The sequence below is a fragment of the Tamandua tetradactyla genome, chromosome 26 (assembly GCF_023851605.1).
Source record: "Tamandua tetradactyla isolate mTamTet1 chromosome 26, mTamTet1.pri, whole genome shotgun sequence".
Classification (NCBI taxonomy): Eukaryota; Metazoa; Chordata; class Mammalia; order Pilosa; family Myrmecophagidae; genus Tamandua; species Tamandua tetradactyla.
Genome location: NC_135352.1, coordinates 45,767,304 through 45,794,752, shown reverse-complemented (window position 1 = coordinate 45,794,752; position 27,449 = coordinate 45,767,304). Strand labels below are relative to the sequence as shown.

The window sequence follows — 27,449 nt, the reverse complement described above, 5'->3', positions numbered from 1 at the left end:
GCCTAATCCCAGTTATGAAAATTTAGACTGGGTAATAATGGCCCAAAATGCCGAAAGTTATGACTTTCACAAATACCTTAAAATATTAATTAAAATAAGGATGAAAGAGTGGATTGTTTTTTAAATTCATACCACTGCAGTTTCTGATAATATCGTAATTTTTATGTACCAATCTTTAAAATGATTTTATCTTTTTAAATTGAAAAAAAAGAAAAAACAGAGATGCTTTTGTCTGTTACTCTCGTGGTGATGTGTCATGGGACATGACTCCCAGGAAGAGCCTGGCCCTGGCACCGTGGGGTCAACAATTCCATCCTGACCAAAAGGGGGAAAAGAAAGTGGCTGTGAGAGTTCAAATAGAGTTGAGAGGCTGTTGTGGAGTCTTCTCTTATGCAAGCTTCAGCTAGACATTGCTAATTGTCAAGGTTTGCCAAACCCCAACCAACATCACACCTATTAACCCTAGAGAACTCCTAGGGCTCTATCTGAGATCCTACAAAGGTTCCATGCACTCAGTTTAATTTCCAGAAGCCCATAACCTCCAAATAGTTCCTAGGCCAGATAAGTCCTGAAACCCAGAGTTGCCAGCCTCTCCAGGAATGTCAACCAGTTCCATTCCTCTATCCTATTTTACTGACACCCCTTTTTAACACGAAAAAAGTTAGAATGAGTGCAGCCCAAATATCTCTACAGATTGGGGGAAGGATTAAAGGAGAAAGAGGAGTATAACAGAGAAGATAGGATTTAACAAATGAGTATGACTGCTGAATCATTATGTTATTTCTTTTAGTTTCCAGTGTCTGGGAGCAGCTAGAAGGAAAAACCTGAAATTTGGAACTGTAACCTATACGAAATGCTGTAATCTGTTCCATAACTACTTGTTAAAATGTACTTTGAAATTTATTGCTTTCTTGTATATATATTTCACAATAAAATATTAAAATAGACTTTCATAATTCAGACAAGCTATTTGAGTTTCAATATCTTCATCTGTAAAAGGAAGATAATGATAGTGTCTACCAAAGAGGGTAATGCATGAAAAGTGTGTAGCAATGCTCCTGGTAAACCTTGAGTACTGAGTACCTAGGTATTATTATTAGTAGGATACTCAAATGAATCTTCCTCCCCCTCAATCTCACCGTTACAACAATTGCCTTACATCTAGAAAACAGAATTGAACTAAATTGTTTCTGAAGAACTTTCTAGTTCCAAAACTTCTTTATTCTAGTTACAAGCAAACCTACATGCATCAGTTAAATAAGACAGCCCTAGAGTAATAATAAAGAATGCGCTCTGCCTCTACAAGTGCGGTGTCCAGTTAGAGTTTGAAAATAAAATAGAGAAATTTTAAATAATGATAAGCTTTGACTTATAACTGGGGTTGGAATCTTATATTAATACAATTTATAAGCTACTTTTATGTATAAACTTTTACAACCCAGACAAAAATCATCTAACTTTAGTAACATTTCCGAATATAGAGTACTTTTTTAATCATCTGGAAAGTCCAATTAGTGGTTCTTGTATCCTTTGTACGGTAATTTTATAAGAACGGAGAGAGCAACTAAAGTGCCTGCATTTGAGAATAACCAAAGAAAACATACAATTATGTACAATTGTGGGGACATATCATAATGTGAGGCAGTTAAGTGGTATAAACAGTTATACTGTATCTAGATCAGAGCCCCAGTAGAAAAGTTTTTTGTCCCATTTGTCAGTTCTCCTGTGTTTTCAACCAAGGTAAAACTTGCTGAGATAGTTACTATTATTCTATCATATACCCCCATAATTTTCTGACCAGAAATATCATTCAAGTGTTTTCCATAGTAAATTTCAAAGTAGATGCAATAATCAGTATAACGCTAATTACTAGCACAGTTTTAAAATTTCAGTTGCTTAATATAATGGAAGTTTATTTTTCTTGCTGATAAAGCTGCTCTTTGCATGGCCTTCTATGCAACGATCCAAATTCCTAATGAATTCATCCTGAATATAATGCTGGCAGAAATACAGGCATTAAAGTTACTTCTGGGCAGGCCTTAGAAGGAAATGATGACCATGCCACTGGAACCTGGAAGAAAGACCATCCTTGTTGTAAAGTGGCAGCTCACTCTCATTTTTGAGCCATCATAATTCTTCTTGGCTCTGCCCATTACACAATTCCAAAGCTTTTCCATAGTTTATGCATTTGCAATAGCTGAATCTTACTTCCTGGAACCAAAAGTTTTAGTTTCTCAGCTATTTAAAAAAATACTACACAATAGGCTGGCTTGATAAAAGGAATCTACTGGCCCATGGTTTTTGGAGTTATCCCAGGAGGTTTGCTTCCTCCTGGGATCAACACCTTCTAGCTTGCCAGAATCTTGGGTGTTCTTCGGCTTTTCTGTAACCTGGAGATGCACATGGCGGCATCTTCCCCTTTCTCTTCTGATATGCTGAGTCCAGCCTCTGGTCGAACCCCCGGCTCCTCTCTATGTCTGATTTCCCTCACGTAAAAGGACTTCCATTAAATCAGATTAAGGCCATTCCTGTTCAGTTTGGGCATACCTTCACCAAAACCGCTACACAGGCCCTACTTACACATGGGCTCACACCCCACGGCCAGATGCTGGAGTCTGAATGTGTCTTTGGAGGGGCGGGGAAATGATTCAGTCTTCAACCGCTACTTCTGCTCGGATCTGACAAGAAAGAACTGGTCACAGGACCTCACAGAAATGCAAGCGCTGTCGCAAAGAGCTGCTGAGAATCACAGTAACTGGTCGGACAACCGTTCCCTGGAATAGCTCCACACTGTGCCAGGACGTAGTGTCCTCGGCTCCACTGCCACCCATCTCAGATGCCACAAAGGAAGATCAGTGGGTAGAAATTACATATGAAAAATTACAATGCGAATAGATGAGTTAGGAGGAAATAAATTGCATTCCAAATCCAATGTTAGATAGCCTTAATGATAAAAATATCTTTAAAAAGTATCTTAAAGAAATTAAAAGAAAATGAGAAAGGTACAGTAGAAATCTAGGAAAAGAACAACAGCTCCTTCAGACCAAAAAACAACAGCACATGACTCTAAATTTCCTAATTATTGTCTATATTAGTCAGCTACAAGTAAGAGTACTTCTACCAACCTTAAAAATTAATATGCTTTAGATCTTAATGTCCACTTCCCAGAAATAATATTTTCTCTCTGCCAATACTTGGCAGCAGGATATTCCACTGTAATTTACACAAAATGTTGGGTTGTTTAATTAAAAACTCAGTAACAGAAAGTTTGGGATTAATGTTTAAAACGTCATGTTTAATATTAAATGAATTCATAGCAAGATTGATCACTGAAAATTCACAGTATTGAGAATGATAATATTAAAGTTGATAAATTGCCAAAAAATTTAATTGATCACGTGGAGAGGGCAGTATTCAGAATAAGGAATACTTATTTGATGGAGAGATTCCCAAAACCAGGAGCATGTAAAACAGTAATGTGAACCCTCATAGCACCTGTCCCTCCAATGACACCTGCTTTACAAACACTACTTTTAAAAGTTGTGAGAATAAATAAATGTTGTACATTTGCTAAAGATCTAGCACTTTCTTTCAATTGTCACAGTTGTTTTATTAAACCTCTGCATCTTGTGCTAAATCTATTCTCATGTCATAAAAAATATTGCTTCAGTTTCCCCAAATGTTATTGGTATAGTTAAATTCCATGAATTCATCACTATTTGTTTAACCATCACATCATCACATTTCAACTCTGAGACAATGGCTAACACCGAACCACCACATGCCCCAATCAGGAAGGCACAGTGGGAAACTTCACAACTCTGTGCCCCACAGAAGCTCTAATGAACCAGCAATAACTGGCAGAAATATCTTTCTCAAAGCTCCTGAGAAGAGTTAAAGGATTACAGTAACAGGGTGAGTGTCAAATAAAGAAAAAGGCCACTTAAGAGTGGTAGGGTCTCATGCAGGCAATGTGGCTCAGTGGCAGAGTTCTCGCCTGCCACGCCAGAGACCTGGGTTTTTTTCCTGGGTTTGATTCCCAGAGCCTGCTCACGCAAAAAAAAGTGGTAGGGTCTCATGGTATCCTGGCTGGACCTTGTCTCCATGCCCTCACTGTTTCCAGTTCTAGAGGGAACAGAGTAACTGCCCAGGAGCATGTCTGTCTGGGCAAGGCTCCCTAGCAGCCCTCTGAGGGACTAAACCAGGCTATGTCCCATAAGCTCGCTATCTTAGACACAGTCCTGTGTAGAAGACAGCTCACAGAGCTCTCCTTCAGAAGTGCGGGAAAGAAGTCAAGATATGTTTTCCTGGGGCAAGACATTTCTGGCTGAAGGACAAACAGTGCAGTTACATTATTACCCATGTAAATGGGGGAATCTTAGGCATGTGCGACATACACAAGACGATAAGTAAAAGCACAGACTGAGTCAGGGAAACCCCGATGCTGGGGCTCCAAGCCGTTCTCTGAACTGATATGGGTAAGCGCTGAAGGAGTTCACTTTAAAGGTTAGTCTGCAAAGACTGGGAAACTGGGAAAAGTGCAATTTGCTTGTTCTTTTTTTAGTTCATTCCTGGAATTCAAGTATAGCTCCTTCATAACACTATCTGGATACAAGACTGGAGTATAGACTGCTCAGCATCTAATTTCCAGCAATTATACCTTAAAATACTGCAATGCCCAGGTTTCAACAAACAATGATAGAACAGAGAAGGAAATGGGGAACAATGGTTCAGGCAAAGATGAAGAAAGCATTAGATGCTGCTGATGAGCAGGACCAAGCCTGGGAGATCCCAGCAAACACTTTAAGAACATGGTACTCAGTACGTCCAAAGAGAAAAACGACAACATGGCCAAACAACAGAAGGAAATCAGGAAAATGACAGATGACAGAAAGAGAGTATCAATAGAGAAGTGGAATTTATGAAAGGAGTTAAAGTGTGCTGAAGCTGAAATAGAAATGAAGAACTATCCAGAAGGACAGATGGCACATCGGAGCTGGTAGAAGAAGGAATCAGTGAAAACTAAAGAAATTGGAATCATCCAATCTGAGACGTACAAAGAAAAAAAGAATGAAGAAAAGTGAACAGAGTCTGAGGAACCTGTGGGACAGCATCTAACACAAACAGTGAGAGACCCAGATGGAGAGTAAAGAAAAAAAAAAGGGACAGAGAGAATATTCAAAGAAATAATGGCTAACAATATTCCAACTTTAATGAAAGATGAGAATATATACATCCAAGAACCTCAAGGAATTGCAAGCATGATAAACTCAACTAGAAATACACCACCAACATATTATAACCAAAGTGTTAATTGCCAAAGATAAAGAAATAATTCTGAAATCCACAATAGAGAAGCAATGTTTTCCATTCAGGTGATCTTCAATAAGATTAAGTGCTGATTTTTCATTAGAAACTACGGAAGCAAGAAGGCAGAGGAATGACATATGTAAAGTTCTGGAAGCAAAATTTGTGAACCAGGAAATCTATATCCCTTTCAAAAATGAGGGAGAAATTGATTGGGTTGATGAATGCACATCTTTTTTGATGTACTGTGAGCCACTGATTATATACTTTGAATGGATTATATGGAGTGTGAATATATTTCAATATAATTTTGATTATAATTCAATATAATCAAAAATGAGGGAGAGATTAAGACATTCCCAGATAAATACAAGCTAAGGGACTCATCACCTCTGTATTGGCATTATAAGAAATGCTAAAAAGAGTTCTTCAGGTTGAAAACAGGACAACTGACAACACATTGAACCTATATGAAGAAATAAAGATCTCCATTAAGAACATGGGTAAATGTAAATCCCAGTAGCATTATATTTTTTCTTCTGTACTCCACATTTTTTTTAGTTCCTAGAGGATCTAGAAGTCATCTGCATAACATTTCGTGGTAAATCCAGGTTTTAGACTCATAATGTTATAAACAGGTAATTGGTGACAATAACTACATAAAATGCATTGATGGAGGATTATAGGAACATAGTTTGTATATACCATTGAAGGGAAGTTGGTATCAAGGTAAAAGCAGATTATCATCAAATTAGAATGTTAAATTTATGTGCCATTGAAAACATGGTGCAGAGAAAACACTGGGAAACGTACAAGCTCAAAGAGCAGACAGTAGGGGACAGGTTGGGGGATGGGTAGGGAGAATGTGATGTTAATTCTTAGGTTTCTGTTTGGACAGGAGAGTTTTAATGAAGGAAAGTGGAGAGGGTACCAGAACACTGAATGTGATTAACTCCACCAAATGGTATGCTTGGGATTGGGTAAGACGGAAAAGTTCACATTGTATATTTGTTCCCACAATTTAGAGAGACAAAGAGAGAGCACCATTAAAGAAACAATGTCAATTCAATGCAGCACATCACCACAGAATCTCAAATTTGAGGAGAAAAAAGGCTCAAAAAGACATTATAGGTATATAAGAAAAATCGGAATATAGACTGTAAGCTTTATATCAGTGTTAAGTTTACTGAACGTGATAATTGCTCTTAAGGTGGTTACATAATTGAATATCCCTGTACTTAGGAAATGTACACAGAATCATTAAATGTTTGTGCTGGTTTGAAAGGATGTATGTCCCCTAGAAAAGCCATGTTTTAATCTAAATCCCATTTTGTAAAGGCAGAATAATCCCTATTGAATACTGTATGTTTGAATCTGTAATCAGATCATCTCCCTGGAGATGCGATTTAATCAAGAGTGGTTGTTAAACTGGATTAGGTGACGACATGTCTCCACCCATTTGGGTGGGTCTTGATAAGTTTCTGGAGTCCTATAAAAGAGGAAACATTTTGGAGAATGAGAGATATTTGGAGAGAGCAGAGAATGCTGCAACACCATGAAGCAGAGAGTCCACAAGCCAGCGACCTCTGGAGATGAAGAAGGAAAATGCCTCCTGGGAACTTCATGAAACAAGAAGCCAGGAGGGAAAGCTAGCAGATGACGCTGTGTTCTCCATGTGCCCTTCCAGATGAGAGAGAAGCCCTGACTGTGTTCGCCATGTGCCTTCTCATGTGAGAAAGAGACCCTGAACTTCATCACCTTATTGAACCAAGGTATCTTTCCCTGGATGCCTTTGATTGGACATTTCTATAGACTTGTTGTAATTGGGACATTTTCTTGGCCTTAGAACTGTAAACCAGCAACTTATTAAATTCTCCTTTTTAAAAGCCATTCCATTTCTGGCATATTGCATTCTGGCAGCTAGAAAACTAGAACAGTGTTCAAGGAGCCTGATGTACACAAATTATACTCGTATCAGAAAATGGATTAGGAGACACCAGAAGACAGGCAGACGGGACTGATACACTGATGAACAGAGTAATACAACAAATGTGGCAAAATGTTTTTAAACGCTGGATTTGGATCCTGAGGCGTTAGGGGTAACCTGGGCTTCTCTGTTTGCAGTTTGTAATATTTTTGTAACTCTCTTAAATGTTCAAATGTATTTCAAAATAAAATATTTAAAATGCAGGAAAAGGAATGCGATCATGTCTGACATAACCTTTCCATTACGAAGATACACAGACCCATACATACAGTTCATTGTAGAGAACAAATAGTGATAATATAAATTTTCCTAAACAAATGTAAAAAAGAATAAACCATAACATTTTAAATTTCAAAATTATTAGTTTCTAGACTGTTTTTGGGGGGCAAGGATGATAAAACAGAAACTAGCACACGTTGCTGTGTTAAAGAAACGGCTTCAATCTCCTTGGAGGTTATATTAAGCTTTAAGTGCATTTTCCCTTGATGTAACAATTTAACTGCTTGAAATTTATGGCAAAATTACGCATGCAATATGTATGGAAAGATATTTATGCAAAAGTGTTGTATGCAACATTATAGCAGAAAAATTAAGAATTAACAGTAATGTCTATCAAAAAAACTACTGGTTAAATAAATTCTGGAACATATATATAATGGATTAGTCTGTAACAGTTTAAAGGAGTGAGGTGAAATGCATATGGTGAATTGCAAGATTGAAAAACTTATTTACTTAATAAAACAAATCACAATAGCCTGCACAGAACACTCCCATTTGAAGATACTTGTGTGAATGAATGTGGGTGAGGAGAGAAAGTTTCTGGGAAAGTAGGAGGAGTGGAACTCTGGGTGAACTCTGGGTGGAAGGAGTACCCTCTTTTTTCTATCATGGGAAGTTGTTACTATACCCACATGTTGTGTTCATAATAGTTTGAATAAGGAAAACATACATTTAAAATTTGATATCAAATATCAACTTCTTTGTATGCTTTCCTAACTTTTCACTTTGGGCTAATAAACACTAGTTTTTTCTCAGTTGTCTCAAAATGATAAAAATACAACACAGATATATATTTATATTTAGGAATAATTATTCTTAACACACAAGTATTTTTCTGTCTAATTATCTACCAACAATTTGGAAACCAAAATAATGTAATCAGACCCTGAACCTGAGTATCTGAGCCTTTCTCTCTTGAGGGTGTTGGGTAGAGACGTGAAGGTCCACCTAAAATATTTCTTTAAAAGTTAGCTCCTTCAGTGCTTATCCAGTACACCCTCTTCAAAGGCCTCCCTAGTCCTTTGTCTATTTCAGAAAAGCGGTTCTTGAATATTCATTTATTCTGTTTCTTACTCTTTCCCCAGTACATGAGACATCCGTGACGCACGAGTCGGATAGCAAAACACTGTCTACGTGTGAATGAATCCTCTCTGCTTCTTGCTCATGGGATGCCGTGAATTGGTTTCCCTCTGTCCCTGTCCTTACATTTGCTACTAGCTGTTCTTCTTGCTTCTATTGTCCTTCGTAATTCAAGCCACTGTTCTCACAGCTGAATTCTGGGCATCAGGGGGATTAGAAGACACACAGAAGCACACTACTCAAAATCTTTTATACAGACTTCAAAGTCAGTTTAATATATATATGCAATCAAGCAGGTGGGAAGGATCTCCATGCAGACCCAGCATTTCCTTCCTCCAATGAAAAGGAGGTTTAAGGAGAAGGGGGCCATTGAGAAAATAAAAGCTATTCCATATGGACATTAGAGGACTCATCTACAGCCAATATTTTAAGACCGTAAATGCCAAGAGGCATTTCGTACATGTGGCTCGTAGTCCTGTATTTTAGACTTTGTGTCTGAAGCCATCTTCCCTGGGCATGGGGATAGAGACAGTCGCAAAGCACATACACTAGGAAACATTAACAGGAGCAAACATGCTCAAATCACAGCACCCAAATAACTTGTAAGGGAGCAAAGGGATGCCTATTTCCTTGATATTTCTCTTTAAGCGGTTGTCTCTGGCATTTTTTCCCAGCCCAAACATGATGAAAGATCTCCACTTCCTCAATTCCTAAATGGCAAAATCACAACCCTCCTATTAGTTAAATTAATCTTAATTTTCATCTCCTATAATCCTGACAGGAGCCACCAAATGTTTTCAAATGCTTATGCCAACTGCACTCAGCAAGGCAACCCACAACCGCAACGTACATAAACACAAACTCGAACATAATACAGGGACACTATAGCAGGGCATCAGATGGGCTGTGGCCACAAAGGTAAAGGAGAATTTATTTCCACCATGTCAGGGAAAGTCAAGGAGAGAGTTCTCGATAATCAGTGCTTATTGCATGCTTACATCGTGGGAAGTGCTTTACACAATCACTTCTTCACTGATTACAGAAAGAGAGGACGACACATAATATCATCATCTTCATTTTATAAATGAGAAAACTGGGTCTTAGAGAGTTTAATTTGCTGAGGGATGTTCTACTACCAGGAGATAAAGCCAGACTTAGAAGCATGTTCCTCAGCCTCAATTTGCAGGGCAGTTACCGCCAGGCTGCAACCCTGCTTATAAGTGGGGCATTTGTGAGATGAGCAAAGGAATAAATGGGCAGAACACTTTGTTAGGAAAGAAGCTCAGATATTACAAACGCTTATGGTTATAAAATATACAACATGTTAAGGAAAAACTAGTATTCGTTAACCCTTTCCTATGGACCAAGTAATGTTCTAATTGTTTTTGTTTTGTTCCTTGGAGTGAAGAGGGTGGAAACTGCGCCCGGGTCCCCTGCATGGCAGGTGAGAAGTCTACACTGTACCCACGCACCCCTCTCTAACTGCTTTTGTACTGTATCCCTAATCCTTAAGAAAATCACATCCGAAGTTGTCATTCCTATCATCTCTACTTTACAGAAGAAACAGGAAGCACAGCAAGTTTCAACAACTTGCCAAGATCGCAGAGCCAAGTAGCGTGGGGCTGGCGCAGAAGCAGGCATGGCTCGGCACTCCATTCTCCAAACTGCCCCTCTCCCCGTACTTCCTGCAGAGATGAGGCTGCGATGTGTTCCTGGAGGGGACGCTGCAAAGTCATAACCTGGGAGAGACTATTAAGGGCGGAGTCCAGGACTGTCCACTTGAGTCCACAGGTCTCTGCTTGTCAGCTGGAGAGGGAGCCGGTCACGATAACGATAAAGCACGCTGTGCACTTTAAAGCTATAGTCAACAGGGCGACTTTTTTAGTATTTGAGAAACATTTTAGTTTTTGTTGTGTTTCCTAATACATAAGGGCTGAAGGGAAGCAGGAGCAGATGGTCACGACTGCCGAGGACCCGCAGTGCAATGAATTCAGTTGTCCGCTTTCGCTAATGCTCGGCCAGCCGGACGCCAGGCCGGCCTGAGGGCAATGCCACGGTATCAGGAGAACCCAAGAACTGCAGGTGAGCACAAAAGAACGTGGGTTGGATTACATGAGAAAGTGTGCATTAGGCATCAGGGATCTGGAGATTTTTACATAGTATTGTTGTAAGAGAAAATGAGTTACATGTCTAAAATGCCTCGAAAAATGTCTAGTATATAGCACAGGCTTTATGGGAGTCAGACGTGTCCAAAGAGTCCAATCTACATCACACTAATTAAGAGTCCAAATTATGGAATAATACTGGCCAGGTTCAATGTCCAGGTTTACCACCTGAGCAGGTTACGTAAATCATCTTTGCCTCGGGTATTATCATGGTAAACAGAGGAAATAATTCAAATCACTGTAACCATCTAATATCGTGATGTATATCACATATATATATATATGTATGTATGTGTATATATAGCTTTGGGTTAGTTCCAGGCATAAAGGGAGTACTAGAAATTTTAGCTATTAACTATGTTTTAAATAAGAAATCTAAGTTATTTTAATTGACTATCTGGAATTATGACTACAATTTAAAATGAAATTGATAATTAAAACTTTTGCAAACCTTCTATAGTCTAGATTGATGGAAAGTTAGGGACTTATAAAGTTTATTTTTTTACTTATAAAATTGTACAGCATTTATTCATATTTAAAATTAAAATTCATCCCATAATTATAAAAATATGTATATAAAAATAGTCAAGATTTCAAATCCTAAATTTTCTTTAATCTCTTTTTTTCTTCAATCTCAGGCAGGGAATTTAGAGTCTTTGAGCAACAGTTTCTGTTCTTATAAAATTTGCATAAAGATACTTAATATAAAGAATTAGGGTTGCTGTTAAAGGCAAATTGGTTTAAAGGAGTTAGTAAAGAGTTTTGCACATATCAAATGTACAATGAATGCTGCACTTCATTCTCCCTATGGGCAATATCAGTATATTCATATACCATAGATGATCAATTAGATGCATTTAAATTTTTTTAATTTAAACAAAAAGCCTTATTTTAAAATGATTATGGTCAGCTCACTTCAGTTTAACAAACATTTTGGGGATTCTAATATAGCTTAGGCCCAGTGACTAAGCCTTCCCATGTCAGAGCTGTCAACCTTAACGCAGTAAATATATAATTCCATAGTCATTCTTGTAATAATCAGATATAGAAATTTAGATCTTCTTATAAATATGGTCATGATAAAATATGTATTCCAAAGGTAAATAATCAAAGTAGAGGAATTTTAGCACTCACCTTCTTCTGATAATTAGTTTTGATAAGTAACACTTAAATTAGTTTCATCATTGTTCCCGGTAAAGTCTTCTTAGGAGGCCAAAAACATTTCCTTAATAATTTTTGTTCATTCTTTGGTTTAAATGAAGCAGAGGTTAACATAGCTATTCTGTCCTACAATAACGTTTTCAACCTTACGCTGCCATATTATGCCAAAACCCTTTTTCCTTTAATAGCAGCAACATCGACTGGTGCCCAAAACACTGATCTAGCAATAGCGGTAATTATCACAGCTGCTCTGCAGCAAAGGGGCCATAAACCCCTGGGCTTCGTGCTCACAATACACAGAAACAATGAAATAAGAAGCCCTCAGCTACAAGCATCTCCAGAACGGTTTCCCAGGATAACAAGAAAAGTGGTTTACTAAATACATTTTAACAATTATTGTTTTTTCCTTCTTTATATATATATGATATTATACAATAAAAACGTTAGAAATACATTAAAGAGTAGGTTACGGTCAAAGTGGCACTTTCCTCATACATTTTATATCAAGCCACCCAAGAAATCATGGTACTATTCTGGAAAAGTTTGTTACAATTAAGGTTCTTTCTCACTGTACATAAAATTATTAGGTTTTAACTGAGAATGACAACAGTACCAGAAAGCCAGCCCAGAACTCAGGTGCCATGTTGTAGGAGGTCAACTTCACGAAAAAGTCACCAGGAGACAAAAACCCAAATCCACACCCTGCCCATGGTGGGTCGAATGGCACTACCAGCCCGTGCACTGGCAGTGGAGCACTCAGCTGTTATAAAACAGAAAGACTTAACGAGCCATCTATTCTTGCTACTCCGATGATACATCAGAAGACAATTATTGTTTAAAACACTAAGGAAAAATGGATCAGTTATTTCAATAATGAAAAATTATTTAAAAATCCAAGCGAAGGATTTCTCAGTTTCTTACACAATTTTGTCTTCCCCCCTCTTCCTGGCAACCCCCCGTTCTTCCATGCCCTCTACAGGGCTGACCGACCGACTCTGTGCGCTTCCCAGCCCACCTCTAATAAATACGCATAAAGCACACAGAAAACATCTAGAATGGGTTACCCAGACTGCGAAGTTCAATTGATTGAGCAACCTCTCAAACTACTCTTCCCTAAATATTCTGTAAATAACAGTGTCACAATTCACTCCCCACAGGGAATACGCCCTAATCCTTACGTCAGCATCTGAGTGCTGAGGGGTGGATAGAACAGGTTTGCCTTCATGAAGCTTCCAATCAGTTGCAGGAGATTGATGTTAAACAAGTTATTACAAATGTGGCAGATGTTAAAAGATGGAAAGATGAAAGGTTCAGGTAGCTGAGGTACTGGAGAGGTGGGTGGGAGGCGACTCTGGAAGCCTTAAGGTGGCCTCTTCAAAAGTGATTTGCCTTGTGCAGGACAATAGATTGTCCTTCCTTTCTCTTCCGAGGGAGAAAAGGAAGAAAATGCGAGTTGTTTCTTTCAATGGAAAAAAGGAGGGATGACTAGTCAAACACATGTAAATGGCCAAAATTGATTCACTCAGTCCCCTTTCTCTGGTCTCACTACACCATCCCCAAAACACATGCAGGCATACAATCTCCAATTTTAGACTTCAATTATTTACATTATTCATCTTTATTGATCAAAAGCTTGGCAAAACTCCCCTTCCCTAAGTGTATAAACATTCACTAAGTACTGGCAAGCTCAAAGCAAATAAATATCAAATATTAATCATAACGTGAATTCATAGGGAACTAGTTATTTATTTATTGACTACAGTATGTGTTAAATGCAAATTTTAAAACTTCGGTATCGGAAGTAGAGCGGGTCTGAGAACTACCACATGAGCACGCTGAAGCCCCCGCCTGCTGCTCAGCGGCCTCGCCCCGGCCACCCACCTCAACAGCACACTTGCTGGTGGCTCCCCACATGGGCTACTTCACACAATGACAGTAAAAACATGCTGCCTGTTTCCGAAATACAGCCTTTATCACGTTAGGGGAGCTTTTCCTTCGCATCTGTAAAGTATTTATTTAACAAATCAGAAAGGCTGCGATGTGCCATATTTGCAGAAATCATGGATTCTGGCATTATAAATGCAGATTGGAATCCACACTCAGAAAATCCCTATCATTTGGCCGTGAATCCTTCCTTTGACCTCTCCTAGCTTCAGTGCTCAGAGGTGTTCATGTGGGACGCCACAGGCCTGAGGACAGCAGCCAGGGCCCAGCTGTCCCCTGCCCTGGACTCAGAGGGTCAGGGCAGGCGGGCAGACGACCCTTGCTCAAATGTGTTAAATGTTTGTAGGTGGAAGCTCCACTTAGGGTCTCAGAAGTTGTGCTCAAACAGTTTGTGCTTTCACCTGGGATGGACTGACTGACTCTCTGACCTTAGCTGAAGGGTCACACAGGGACTAATTTCAACAGTGCCTTCTTACTGATCTCTCGTGAAACTTCCACTGTCACCTCCCACACGGTCACATATTGATATTTTACAATATTTAAGAAACTATTAATGGGGATTCCAAGCAATTCAGAAGCTGTAGGGGGCCCTAAGACAATGAAAAGAAAATGAAATTTCTGACTTGAAGCTTTTCTATTCTATTATAAAACTAGCAAAGTTGTCAGGATTGACAGGAGATGCGTTTGTGACAACTCTCCGTCACCTTTCCGTGTCTTCCCACAGCATATTGATATATGGAAATGTTATTTCCAAGAGCCCTTAACATCCCCTAAGTGTCACACTTTCTCTCCCTCCCCCTGTATCTCTCACTTTCATAAGTACATTATTGCTTTGTCTCAAGTGAGCACATCCCCAAAGCCTCTATTTTGCTGGCATCAACCTGCCTTTTTCCTTGAAATGTGACACCATAGATTTGATGCTCAGGAATAAAGACTTCCCATGATTCATTCAACACGTCATAAAAGACCTTACGCAAATGTGCTTTATATTAATAAGGAGCATCAACGAACTAAATATTGATTATTCTCTATTCTCTGATGCTATGTGTATATCTGAATAATATAATTCAAATCAAAGTATACTAAAGCCAAAAATCAAATTATGAGCATATTCAAATAGTAAATCTCCTTGCTCATATGACTTAAAATAAAAAGAATGAATCAGGTTCACAATCACAGAAAAGAGTGTTCTCACAAAGAGTGTCCCTTCACGAGACAGAAGAAGAGTGAAACAGAAACAGCTTCAATCAGCTGCCATGACGTCATCGCTGGTGTCACACGCTCCAATTCGTAGGACTTGGCAGTGACCTACACAGGCTGTTTCCGGATGACCGCCCTGATCCTAAACGGAGCCGAGCAGAGAAGCAGCGGCGAGGCGTAGGAGAGCTATTTAAAATCCTTTCTTTCCCTCTAGGAATTTTGTATCGGACTCTGCAGAATACAGTGCAAGGACACCGGAGGTATGAGAGTTTCCTTAATAAAGGCGTCCTAAAATGTTCCAAAACCAAATCTCTAGTTTGTGACATGGCATCTCTTTGTATGACCATCACTCATTCATCTGTTCCCCCTTTTAACCTTGAATCTAACCCTCTCCTCTGGGAAATGCATATGTTTGAATAGGCATAGACAAAACTATTCAGATGGTACCAAATCTGTAATTATTCCCTAACCTTGAAAAAAAAATCATAAGTATCTGGATATAACAGTTTAATTCAATCTTCAGAGATTCTGCTTTAATAATATGTATCTAAAATTCAGTAACCGGTTGTGATTCTGATAGATAAGAATGCTAATTATAGTGAATCATAATTGTATTAACTGAGCTTCTGATACTGTTTCAATGATGCTTTGGATAGAAGCTTAGCCGCCTTCACTGAGCACCTTATTTTTTTTTTTTTCTCTGTCGGCTGCAGGAAGAACTGCTCAAGGAGCTGGACTGAATGCAGCGAGGTTACCTGTGCGTGAGCCTCCGAGGGCTGGAGCAGACAGCAGTCTGGGGGTCCTGGGCGATGCACACCTTGTGGGGGCCGCATTTCATCCTCAAGCATGGGTCCTTAGCTGGACCGGAAGCTAAAGAAATTAAATTGAAAGAAGTGTATTAATACAGATTCCTGCATAATGGAGGCATCTAATCCCATCCAAAGCAATTTATCAAGTAATTTACACAGTGTTTAGCTATAAATTTTCTTCACAAAGATTCCTCCTCCATTAACGGGTATTTTTCCTTCTCTCCACATGATTCAGTGATTACTCTCACCCATTCTGTTTATAAGGAGAAACGCACACACCCCTGAGTGCAAACATGTGCAATCAAATAGAAACTTCAAGATCAAAACTCTCTGCAGTTACTACCAACATCTAAGCAGAAAAGGTAAAGAAAGATAAAGAGAGTGTTTTATTATAATATTTTATATCCATAATTATATTTTTTATTTCTGTTTCCTCTAAATAGATACTGGTGGGGAAGGCCACAAAGCAATGAAACTCACCAAAATGTCACAGGCATTAACGAGTGTTTGGACACACAAAACGCGGTTAGAGCTGTACTAAGGGGCTGGCTCATGCCTGGTTCTACAGGACGAACAGAGATGTGCTCTCAGCCTAACTCGCCCCACTTCTCCAAAGCTAAGCTCCGTCGTGGTGACTACCAACCAAGGGCTTTTATGGGATGGGCTGATGATTTTTTAAAGCTTTTTTGAGACTCAGATACCATACCGTTCATTCATGGAAAGTTTACAATGCAGTGGTTTAAACTTCTTTAGTTTTGCCTCGATTTGATGTAGCAATCACCATAACCAGCTTTATAATATTTTCCATAACCAAAAAGTAACCCTATGTCCATCGCAGTCAGCTTCGCCACCCGCAAGCCTCAGTCCAAGGCAACCACTAATCCACTTTTCATCTCAACAGATTTGCCAACTCGGCGCATTTCATATAAATAGAATCATAAATACGTGGTCTCTGTGACTGTCTTCTTTTGCTTCGCATGATTTCAGGGTTCGGCCACGCTGGGAACACATTAGTCCTTCCTTCTTCTCAATTCGGGATAACACCCCGTTATAGGGATAAAGCACGTTTTATGCACCCATTCATTATCTGGTGGACATTTGGGTTATTTCCATGTATTGACTGTTATGCCAGTGAGTGTCGTCGTGATGACGAGCTGTGATTTATTGTGGGGTGGGACCAGAAGGGGAGCTGGTACAAACAAGGAAATGGAACAGAGACCTAATGTGGGCACATGCCAGCACTGAGAGAAGAAAGGGGGAAAGATGGCGAACTGGAAACGGAATCTTAGTGAACGTGTAAAACTGGGGCCAGGCGACCAGAAGGTGTGTCTGGAGGACACAGGAAGAGCCGAGGAGGCCCTGAGCTTCCACTGGACCTGCCCTGCGAGTGTGGACCTGCCCTGTGGGTGTGGACCCGCCCTGCGGGTGTGGACCCGCCCTGTGGGTGTGGACCCGCCCTGCGGGTGTGGACCCGCCCTGCGAGTGTGGACCTGCCCTGTGGGTGTGGACCTGTCCTGTGGGTGTGGACCCGCCCTGTGGGTGTGGACCCGCCCTGCGGGTGTGGACCCGCCCTGCGAGTGTGGACCCGCCCTGTGAGTATGGACCCGCCCTGCGGGTGTGGACCCGCCCTGCGAGTGTGGACCTGCCCTGTGGGTGTGGACCTGCCCTGTGAGTATGGACCCGCCCTGTGGGTGTGGACCTGCCCTGCGAGTGTGGACCTGCCCTGTGGGTCTGGACCCGCCCTGCGGGTGTGGACCTGCCCTGCGGGTGTGGACCTGCCCTGCGAGTGTGGACCCGCCCTGCGAGTGTGGACCTGCCCTGTGGGTGTGGACCTGCCCTGTGAGTATGGACCCGCCCTGCGGGTGTGGACCCGCCCTGCGGGTGTGGACCCGCCCTGCGAGTGTGGACCTGCCCTGAGAGTGTGGACCTGCCCTGTGGATGTGGACCCGCCCTGCGAGTGTGGACCCGCCCTGCGAGTGTGGACCCGCCCTGTGGATGTGGACCCGCCCTGCGAGTGTGGACCCGCCCTGTGGATGTGGACCCGCCCTGCGAGTGTGGACCCGCCCTGTGGATGTGGACCCGCCCTCCGAGTGTGGACCCGCCCTGCGGGTGTGGACCTGCCCTGTGGGTGTGGACCTGCCCTGCGAGTGTGGACCCGCCCTGCGAGTGTGGACCCGCCCTGTGGATGTGGACCTGCCCTGTGGGTGTGGACCTGCCCTGCGAGTGTGGACCCACCCTGTGAGTGTGGACCCGCCCTGCGAGTGTGGACCCGCCCTCCGAGTGTGGACCCGCCCTGTGGGTGTGGACCTGCCCTGCGAGTGTGGACCTGCCCTGCGAGTGTGGACCTGCCCTCCGAGTGTGGACCCGCCCTGTGGGTGTGGACCTGCCCTGCGGGTGTGGACCCGCCCTGCGAGTGTGGACCTGCCCTGTGGGTGTGGACCTGTCCTGTGGGTCTGGACCCGCCCTGCGAGTGTGGACCCGCCCTGCGAGTATGGACCCGCCCTGTGGGTGTGGACCCGCCCTGTGGGTGTGGACCTGCCCTGCGAGTGTGGACCCGCCCTGTGGGTGTGGACCTGCCCTGCAAGTGTGGACCCGCCCTGCGGGTGTGGACCCGCCCTGCGGGTGTGGACCCACCCTGCGAGTGTGGACCCGCCCTGCGAGTGTGGACCTGCCCTGCGAGTGTGGACCCGCCCTGCGAGTGTGGACCTGCCCTGTGGGTGTGGACCTGTCCTGTGGGTCTGGACCCGCCCTGCGAGTGTGGACCCGCCCTGCGAGTATGGACCCGCCCTGTGGGTGTGGACCTGCCCTACGAGTGTAGACCCGCCCTGCGAGTGTAGACCCGCCCTGTGGGTTTGAACCAGTCTCACTTAATACGTTTTGACAAGAAATGAAGTCAGTGAAGTGGACAGAAACTATACATGTACGTATATAACATTTCATTGCTCTAAAAACAAAGTACATTTCTGATAAAAACATCTTAGATTTCAAATTAAGCAAGAGATTTAAATTAAAGAATAGTAGCACATATAGGAGATAAAATATTAACTAACACATATATCATTATAAAATTGTCAGGGCATGTGTTTTAGTCTGAAAAGCTTCCAGAATGCAACACACCAGAGATGGACTGACTTCTAAGAGAAGGGGATTTATTTAATTAAAAACATATAGTTCTTCAAAGGAAAGGCAGCCAGCTTTCACCTGAGGTTCTCTCTTACATGGAAGGCACTTGGCGACGTCAGCTGGGCTTCCCTCCCAACTTCTGGGTTCCAACAGCTTTCTTTGGGGCCATTCCTTTCTGAAGTGCTGAGATGAGGGTGCTGAGCTGAGTTCTCTTCTGACCTCTCTGTTTTAAGCCTCCAGCTAATTAAATTAAACCTCACTGACTGCGGAAGGCACTGCCCTTAGCTGGCCGCAGGTGGAATCAGCCACGACGGGTTTCACATGCTGATGAGTTAAGTCCACAGCGACAGAACCACGGGGCATCTCACCTGCCAAGCCTAACTACCACAACTTGAAAGACACAAATTTGGAACACAAATGTATACTTTCCACCATAGTAAAAAACGCTTTCCTTTGCTTTTTTATCCTTATGAGAACAAATATTACTTCTCCTAGGCTCCAAATATTTTCAAAAAGTAAGTTAAGCCATATTAATTATTATATTGTCTATGAAATGTTTAATACATTTTGTTCACTATGTAAATATAAATTGTCTGGGCATTCTCAATATAATACAACAGTTCAAATTATCACAAATTAACGAAAGCCGTTTCATCAGACGACTATACTTTCAACTCTGTAACCTCTTGTTGGGCAACAGAAAACAAAATTACAATCATTTAGGAGGCATTAAGAATGTTTGCGTGATTTCTACTCCCTAGTTTCTAATTATTAAAATCACTTTTTAAAGTTGATTAAAATGAAACAATTGTTCACAAAACTAAACACTATCACTGCTATTTATTACTGCGCAACATGTTCATATAGTTTCACATACTCACTGTGAAATTATTTAATCCAGAATATATTATTTTGAAGAAAATAAGTAATTTCCATTTTTTTTTTCCAGAGTAAGCAGATAATACCCATGTAGCTGAGGAGCATGCATAAGAAATTGTCAAGGACAACACCTGAAAAATGATTTAATGAGAAATTTCTGCATCAATCTTCACAGAAATTATCAGATAGAAAGTAGCATATTTGTCAGGAGTTGGAGAATATAATAAGAGAAAGTGAACCTGAAGAATCAAATATGATAGGATCTGAAACAAACAAAAAACTTAAGATAACTTTCTATGTATGTGATTTTAACCACGCATCTTTAGGACTCACACTGTCAGCAGCTTAAAAATGACAAAACATCATATTTTATAAATACAGATGCCTGAGATTTTATTATTGAAATCAAAACACTAACCACTATTTTCTTCCTGCTAGAGCCCACTGATTATAATCAATCCTGTGTCTTGCAGAAGCCTGACATAAATTCATCACCTCCTCTTTGCATTGCTCTCAATGTAACGTCTTCTATTCTCATTGTATTAAGCTTTCTTTTAAGTACCCAGTAGAACTCTATAGAATCATTCCAGCTTGTTCTCTTGAGTTCATTTAGCCAAATTCTTTCCTTCATCCTAATCTTTACAAGTACTCTGATTTTGTGCGCTGACCCGGGGGCCTCATGAATGTTAGGGTTTTTGTTGTGCTGTTGCTGTTTATGACATGAGGGATGCCGTCGGAATTTCAAACCACTGCCAATCAGTGTAACCTCTAGACTGCACTGCATGTATAACTTAGGGCCACACTGTGCTCCTAAAAGACGCGGTTTTCAGTCCAGAATTCCCCGCTTCCTGCCAGACCCGGGAAAGCTGGGAAGGAGCCCAGCCGGCCGGACCCAAGGTGGACATGTGCCCGAGCCAGCAGGGTCCAGGTGACCAGAAACAGGAGCTCTAACTCAGGACAGGGGCTGCGCCGCGAGGGGCCGGGAGCGAGAATATGGAGCAGGGGACTGAGCAGGCGGAAAACCAGACACCAGCAGGCCCGGCGATGGGCGCTGAACTCTGGGTGGAGGAGAGTCACAGCAGACTTTCCCATGTGGTGGCAGAGGCCTTGAGAGAGGAAGTGCCATCACTGAGCGCAAAGGATGCCTTACATTAGGATCCAGGACAGAAACACGTCTGCGCGGGACTGGGTGGAGCTGCCCACCTGCACAGGCTCATTCCGGAATCTGTGAGTTTGTCCTAAAGAAGCCTCCATTTTAGAAGACGAATTCCTAGCAACCCCAGGCTAAAGCACTCTTACATCATGCTGCATATTATTTCTAGCAGAGATAAAGATGAACCAGTCACTCCAGACAAGCTCATGCTTGGGGAGGAGTGATGGGACTCAGAAGTGGACAAGGTGAAGGGGCCCCAGTACAAGGGGCAGGGTGAATTGTGTAAGAGTATATAAGAATATACTTTATTCATGGAGTGACAGATTCTTCAGGACCAGTGAAACCTAAGTGTACATTTTGCCTGAGATTATGGAGAAATAAACACGGCAGGGGCAGACGGGAACCTCTTCTCTTTGAGAATTTTGCCTTCAGTGAATGCCTTGCCATTGAAAGATTTGAAGGAGGAGAGTGGCCTAATCAGGCTTGTGCCGTAGTACAAGAATCACACACAAGAATATGGGGGTGATTTGAAAGAATACACGCTCAAAATAGGGAAATTAACCAGTTCTGAGGTAGAGAAACTACAGTCTGATGTGAGGGAGCTGAGCGTGAACACACATGGAGAGGAAGGACACATTCCAGAGACATGAAGTGGACAGAGTCAGTAGGACCCAGTTATTGCCCACTGATGAGGAGGATACGAAATAGAAGAATCAATGGGATGTAGGTTGTTGGCAACCCTAAGTGAGAAATGAAGGGTTTAGTAACAAGGAAGAAGGGCAGTACAGACTTTCGACGGGCATGTGTTCATGATGGAATGCTTGTGCTGACAGCCCGACAGGCACACGGGCCATCGCACTTGGACACACCGGGCATCGTACTTGGGTGTCGTGTTTCAAGGGGACTCGGGGAAATACCTATTAGATGTCACCTTTAGGAATATAAATGGAAAATATATTCATCCTCCAGATCTAATTATCTGTTTTCGATAGCTGTTTGATGACAGGCTCCGAGCACAGGAAAGATGTAAAACCTGTCCTTGTGGTCAGTTCTCTTGACCTGCATACAGCAGAGCTCCCCTCTTCCTGCAATCGGTTTTCGGTTGTAAGGAGGCTTTGACACCATCTCCAGAGCACCGCTCGTGCTGGGAGAGTAACCAGCAAGGGTTTACTTACAGTCACCAGCTTCTCTCACTAGCACAACAGTCTGAGAGGAAGGCTACAAATATCCCCCAAAATCCCATGTGTAATAGGGCCCTCCACATGCACTGTGCATGCCCTCTCACTCTGAACCAGGGATGATGAAAAAGTCCTTAGATTATGGAATTTAAATGTCCTTTATCATACTGAAATGCAATCACAACATTTAAAAAAACTCGGAAAATAATGAAAGAGGTTCTTTTGGATGGTATTTATGAGAAAACACATTTCGTAGAAGAAACAATGTTGTGAACTGATGCAAATTAAGTTTTGCTTTTTATCTCATTTTGGGCTTTGCTTCAAGAGGATTACTGCATTTTATTACAGGGTGATGGGCTACAGTCTATAACTTATTTTTGTACAGATCATGCATGTGGTGTTACATAGCTTACGATACATAAATCATCTTGCCTTTTTAGAAAATAGAAATCTCTAAATTTGAAAATACATCTGTCTTAAGAAATTGAATAAGATATTATATATAAATGCAATAATTGCCCTTTATTTAGTGCCTTGCATGTACAAATGCAGTTTTTCACCAACCATGGGCAAAGCACCCCTTGATCTTATTCTCTGAAATATGTATTTTCATCCTAGTTTAGAGCTAAGGAAGCTGTAGCTCAAATAGTTTTTATATAGGATGTTTGTCCCTCTCAAAGAATCCTAAACTCTGGTCCCAAGATTGTGACCCTATTTGGAGATAGGATCTTTGAACTTGTGATTGGGTAAAATCAAGCCCAACTTGATTAGGATGGGTCCAGTCAAGTATTAAAGTGAGCTTTATAAGAAAAGAGAAGCGGGCGCTGACAGGCAGACACAGGAGAAAACGCCACGTGACATCGAGCCAGAGGCAGAAAGCGAAGGAATGGAAACACCCAGCAGGAGAGACCCACAAGGACTCTTCCCGACAGACTGGGGCTTTGCAGTCTGCAGAACTGTGGGGTGGGGGGGGGATGCTTGTCTATTATTTTAAGCAAGCCAGTTCATGATACTTTGTTACAGGAGTCCTGGGAAACTGAGATAAATGTATCACTAGTAGGATTGATATTCAAACCTAAATCCTTTAAATTTCAAAGTGTAAATGATTCGTCATTGAAGAGTTTTGCTTCCTATGCTTCAGGTGCAATTAAGTGTAGCTGTAACAATGTTTCATGATTAGTTTACAGTTATATATCCCCTACCATAAAATAAGCAGATACATTGTTGAAATAATAAGTACAATGTAATGAGACAGGAAAATAAAATAGCAAGATTGTGTGTTATTAGAGTGTCTTCATCTGGTTTTGATCCTAGAGTTGACTCTCGTGGCCATGCCTGCTTCTTTCTCATATGCAACAGGTCCTAAGCTGTTTTCTGCTAATTCTCCAACTTAGAAAACCTGCAAGCCACTTGCTTAGTTTGATCTTATACATTTCAGATGAAAGCATTACTAGTTTATGTCTTTCCAAAATGCAGCTTTGGGGAAATGTTTAACTTTTCAATATGACTACTAATTTTAAGGTATTTGTTTAATTCTATCTTTGCTCAAATTTCAATCTTCCCCTCCTCACAGAAACTTTTTTAGACAATGACGTAATTTTCCATTACTTTACCATAGCACTGCTTTTCTTGTAAGCTCTCGTTCTCTCACAACCCAGCACTTCCCAGCTGCACTTGCCCTTTCACAGAGGAGCCACGGCGCGAGGATTCCCTGGGTAGATTTCATCACCGTCCTTTCCACAGGAATTGCTTTCCTCAGAGAACACTTTCCATGAAGGGATAGTTTTGTTATCACTAGAATTCATAAACACTTTCTCCTCCTGCTGGTCCTTCTTCCAAGTAATCCATTGGCCCTTCAGTCCCTCTGCAGTTTTCCTACCACTCAGATAAACACTGTGGTAGAGAAATTGTTACCTTCGTCCCAATGAGCATTTCCTTTTTTTTTTTTTAATCCTATGACTAATTTTATATAGTTGTATGATTTGAATTACTTTCTAGGAAATTATTTCACTAAACTGGTACATAAATATGTCTTTAAAAGTGTTTAGCAAGGCAGTTAATACTCTGTTCTATACTTCAAATAATTTACATTCTCAGCTACAAATGGAAACCTGGATTGTACTTATGTGGGTTATCACTTCCTGGTTCCATTACCTTTAAGATTAAAGGCAGCATGAATTCAAATCTTAAATTATGGCTTTTTGAACAGCATACAAATATGCAATCATACCCCTTTAAATCTATCTTTCAATGTCACTAATAAAACAATTTTATTGAAATTTCTTATCCCTCAAGTCATGGATGATAACATGCTTTAAAAATATATATGAATTAATTTATTTGGTTCTTCTCATACAATTCTAATTTCAGTTAGAAGATTCATTTGGATTAAGCTAGCTTGCCTTCCTTAAAGTTATCAGTGCCTGTCGTTCAAAGCAGGACACCAGAGTAAGATAATATTTTAATCTAGCCATAGTTGGAATATAGCAAACAACTACACTTTCCATCAGAAATAAAATCACAATGCAGACACATGAGCTTGCTAACAATTCTTTGCAGCCAATAGAATTCGCTCTGGCTTAGTCTTTCGTGAGAGAATGTGTGCTAAAGACATATGCAGGAACATAATCGGTAAGAAATCATCATTTTATGCTTCCTACTTAAGGGAGAAACAATATAGCACTTAGAGAAAACAGAACTATTTTTTCAGTTGAAATTTCTCGCACTCCGTATTTACAGCGACATCGCTAAATGGCTTAGCATACACTTTTCAGTTCTGAGTGATTCAGGGATTTAAGGCAGATCGAGGAAACACTTGATCTCTTGGCTCTCCTTTCATGTGTGATGACTATAAGACACACAATGTCATTTAGGCAGCCGGACAGTCCTGTTTGCATTCCCCGTAACAGCTTATAATGACTATCTGTCAACAGGCTAGAGACAAGGTTTATCCAGCAGGGACACTCACTGCCCCACAGAAGCCTAAAAGGCCCTTCCTTATAGCTTTAAATAATCCTTTTCTCCTTCAATGGTAAGTAAAGTTTAATAAGCAGTTAAACGTTTGCCAAAGTACTTTGAAGGCCTGCTTTGAAGGGCTGCAATAACTTGTGGATGTTATACTTAGCCAACAGCTCCTTCCCTTCACTGGCTGGACCAGATGACTTCACAGGGAAATGTCATCAGACATTCCGGAAAGAACTAACGCCAATCCTGCTCAAACTCTTAAGAAATGCGAACTAATTCATTTTATGAAGCTAGCATCACCTTATTAGCAAAGTTGGGTAAAGATACTACAAGAAAGGAAAACTAAAGACCAATCTTCCTAATGAATACAGGTGCAAAAATCCTTAACAAAATACGAATAAATCAAATCCAATGATGCAACAAAATAATTATACATCAGGACCAAGCGGAGTTTACACCAGAATGCACGGGCAGTTCAACGCAAGAAAATGAATCACCATAATACTGCACAGTGCCAAGTCGAAAGGGAAAAACCACACGATCATATCAATTAATGCTGAAAAAGCCTTTGACAAAATCCAGCATCCTTTCCGGATAAAAACACTTCAAAAGATAGGAGCCACAGGAAATTTTCTCAATATCAGAAAAGGTATATATGATAAAACCCATAACCAGCATCATATTTGGCGGTGAGAGACTGAAAGCTTTCCCCCTATAATTGAGAATGAGCAAAGATGCCCTCTGTCACCACTTTTATTCAACATTGTACTAGAAGTTCTGGCTGGAGCAGTTAGGCAAGAGAAAGAGGCATCAAGATAGGAAAAGAAGAAGTAAAATGTTCATTATTTGCAGATGACATATACTATATTTAGAAAACCATGATAAATCTACAACAAAGCTATTTGAGCTAAAATAAAGAAATCCAGCAAAGTGGCAAGATACAAGATTAATGTGCAAAAATCAGTAATATGTCTACACACAATCAAGACCTAATTGAGGAGACAATTAAGGAAAAAATACCATCAAAGTGATAAGGGGAAGTTTTGATTTGATGGTTGGTGATGCTGCCTGTGCTTGCCCATCCTTTGTCGTTATGGACCAGTGAAAATTCTCTAACATTGAGAGTGCTGCTGATTGCACAACCAAGCAAAGACACTGGAAGACATGGTTTGTTTATTACTTCTAGAACCTAAATTTTCTGTAACACATAATCTAAACCTGTATGGAGAGCTCGTCTAAACAACCAGACTCACGGAGTCCAGAGCAGGAACAAGGCCTTGTCATTCTGTGTGGTGTAACTAATGCCAGGACGAATCTCAGACTATGGGCGGCTGATAATTTAAAATATTGGTAGAGCCCTTTGAAGGTCAAAAGGGAAAAAATATGCATTTATATATGGGACTGTTGGACTTTTCCATGTGGGAAATCCCAGGTATGCTCGCTAACCTTGGGGACTCCCCAGAAAATAGGCCAAGCCCTGGATTTCGAGGCTCGCCCTTACAAAACTTGTTTCTGGAGGGGAGAAGCTAAGACTACTCATAACACGAGGCCTGAGAGCTGCGTCCAGGAAGCCTCTTTGATGCTCAGATGTGGTCTCTCTGTCTCTCTCTCTAAGCCCAATTCTGCAAGAAGAATCATTACCTCCCCCCCAACACGGGACATGATATTCAGGGGTGAAAATTACCCTCATGACTTGGGGTCCAACTTCTGGGGATGATCTGGCCCCGGCATCATTGGAAAGACAATATCTTTCAGACCAAAATGGGGGAAATGAATGTTATAAAATGAGGCATCAGTGGCTGAGAAGATCAAATGGAGTCAAGATGCTGTTCTGGAGGCTACTTTTATGCAAGCTTCAGTTTGACAGTGCTGATTGCCATGGTTTACTAAACCCCAACCAACATCACTCCTGTTGACTCTTAAGAACACCCAGGGCTCAGACTGAAACTCTATAAAGGTTTCAGGCACTAGGTTTGCCTCCCTGGAAGATATAATTCCCTGGGTTCCTAGGTCAGAAAATCTTGAGACCCAGAGGGACCAGCCTCTCCAAGTGTATTAGTCAGGATTCTGTAGAGAAACAGAACCAACAGGAGGGATCTGTAAATATGAGATTTATTAAAGCTTCTCACACCACCATGGGAAAGCAAGAGTCCCAAATCCGTGGGACAGACTATGAGGCTGGCAACTCCAGTGAAGGGTCTCAACAACTCCACAAGACAG

At 41.2% G+C, this 27,449-nt stretch overlaps 1 protein-coding gene across 1 annotated transcript in view; it reads right to left on the bottom strand.

The window, feature by feature from the left end:
• Nucleotides 1–27,449, bottom strand: part of SPOCK3 (SPARC (osteonectin), cwcv and kazal like domains proteoglycan 3) — a 398,330-nt gene that overhangs the window by 169,988 nt on the left and 200,893 nt on the right. Inside the window, exon 4 of the mRNA XM_077144397.1 lies at nucleotides 15,879–15,993. Coding sequence (XP_077000512.1) covers nucleotides 15,879–15,993 — 115 coding nt within the window. The remainder of the gene's footprint in view (nucleotides 1–15,878; nucleotides 15,994–27,449) is intronic.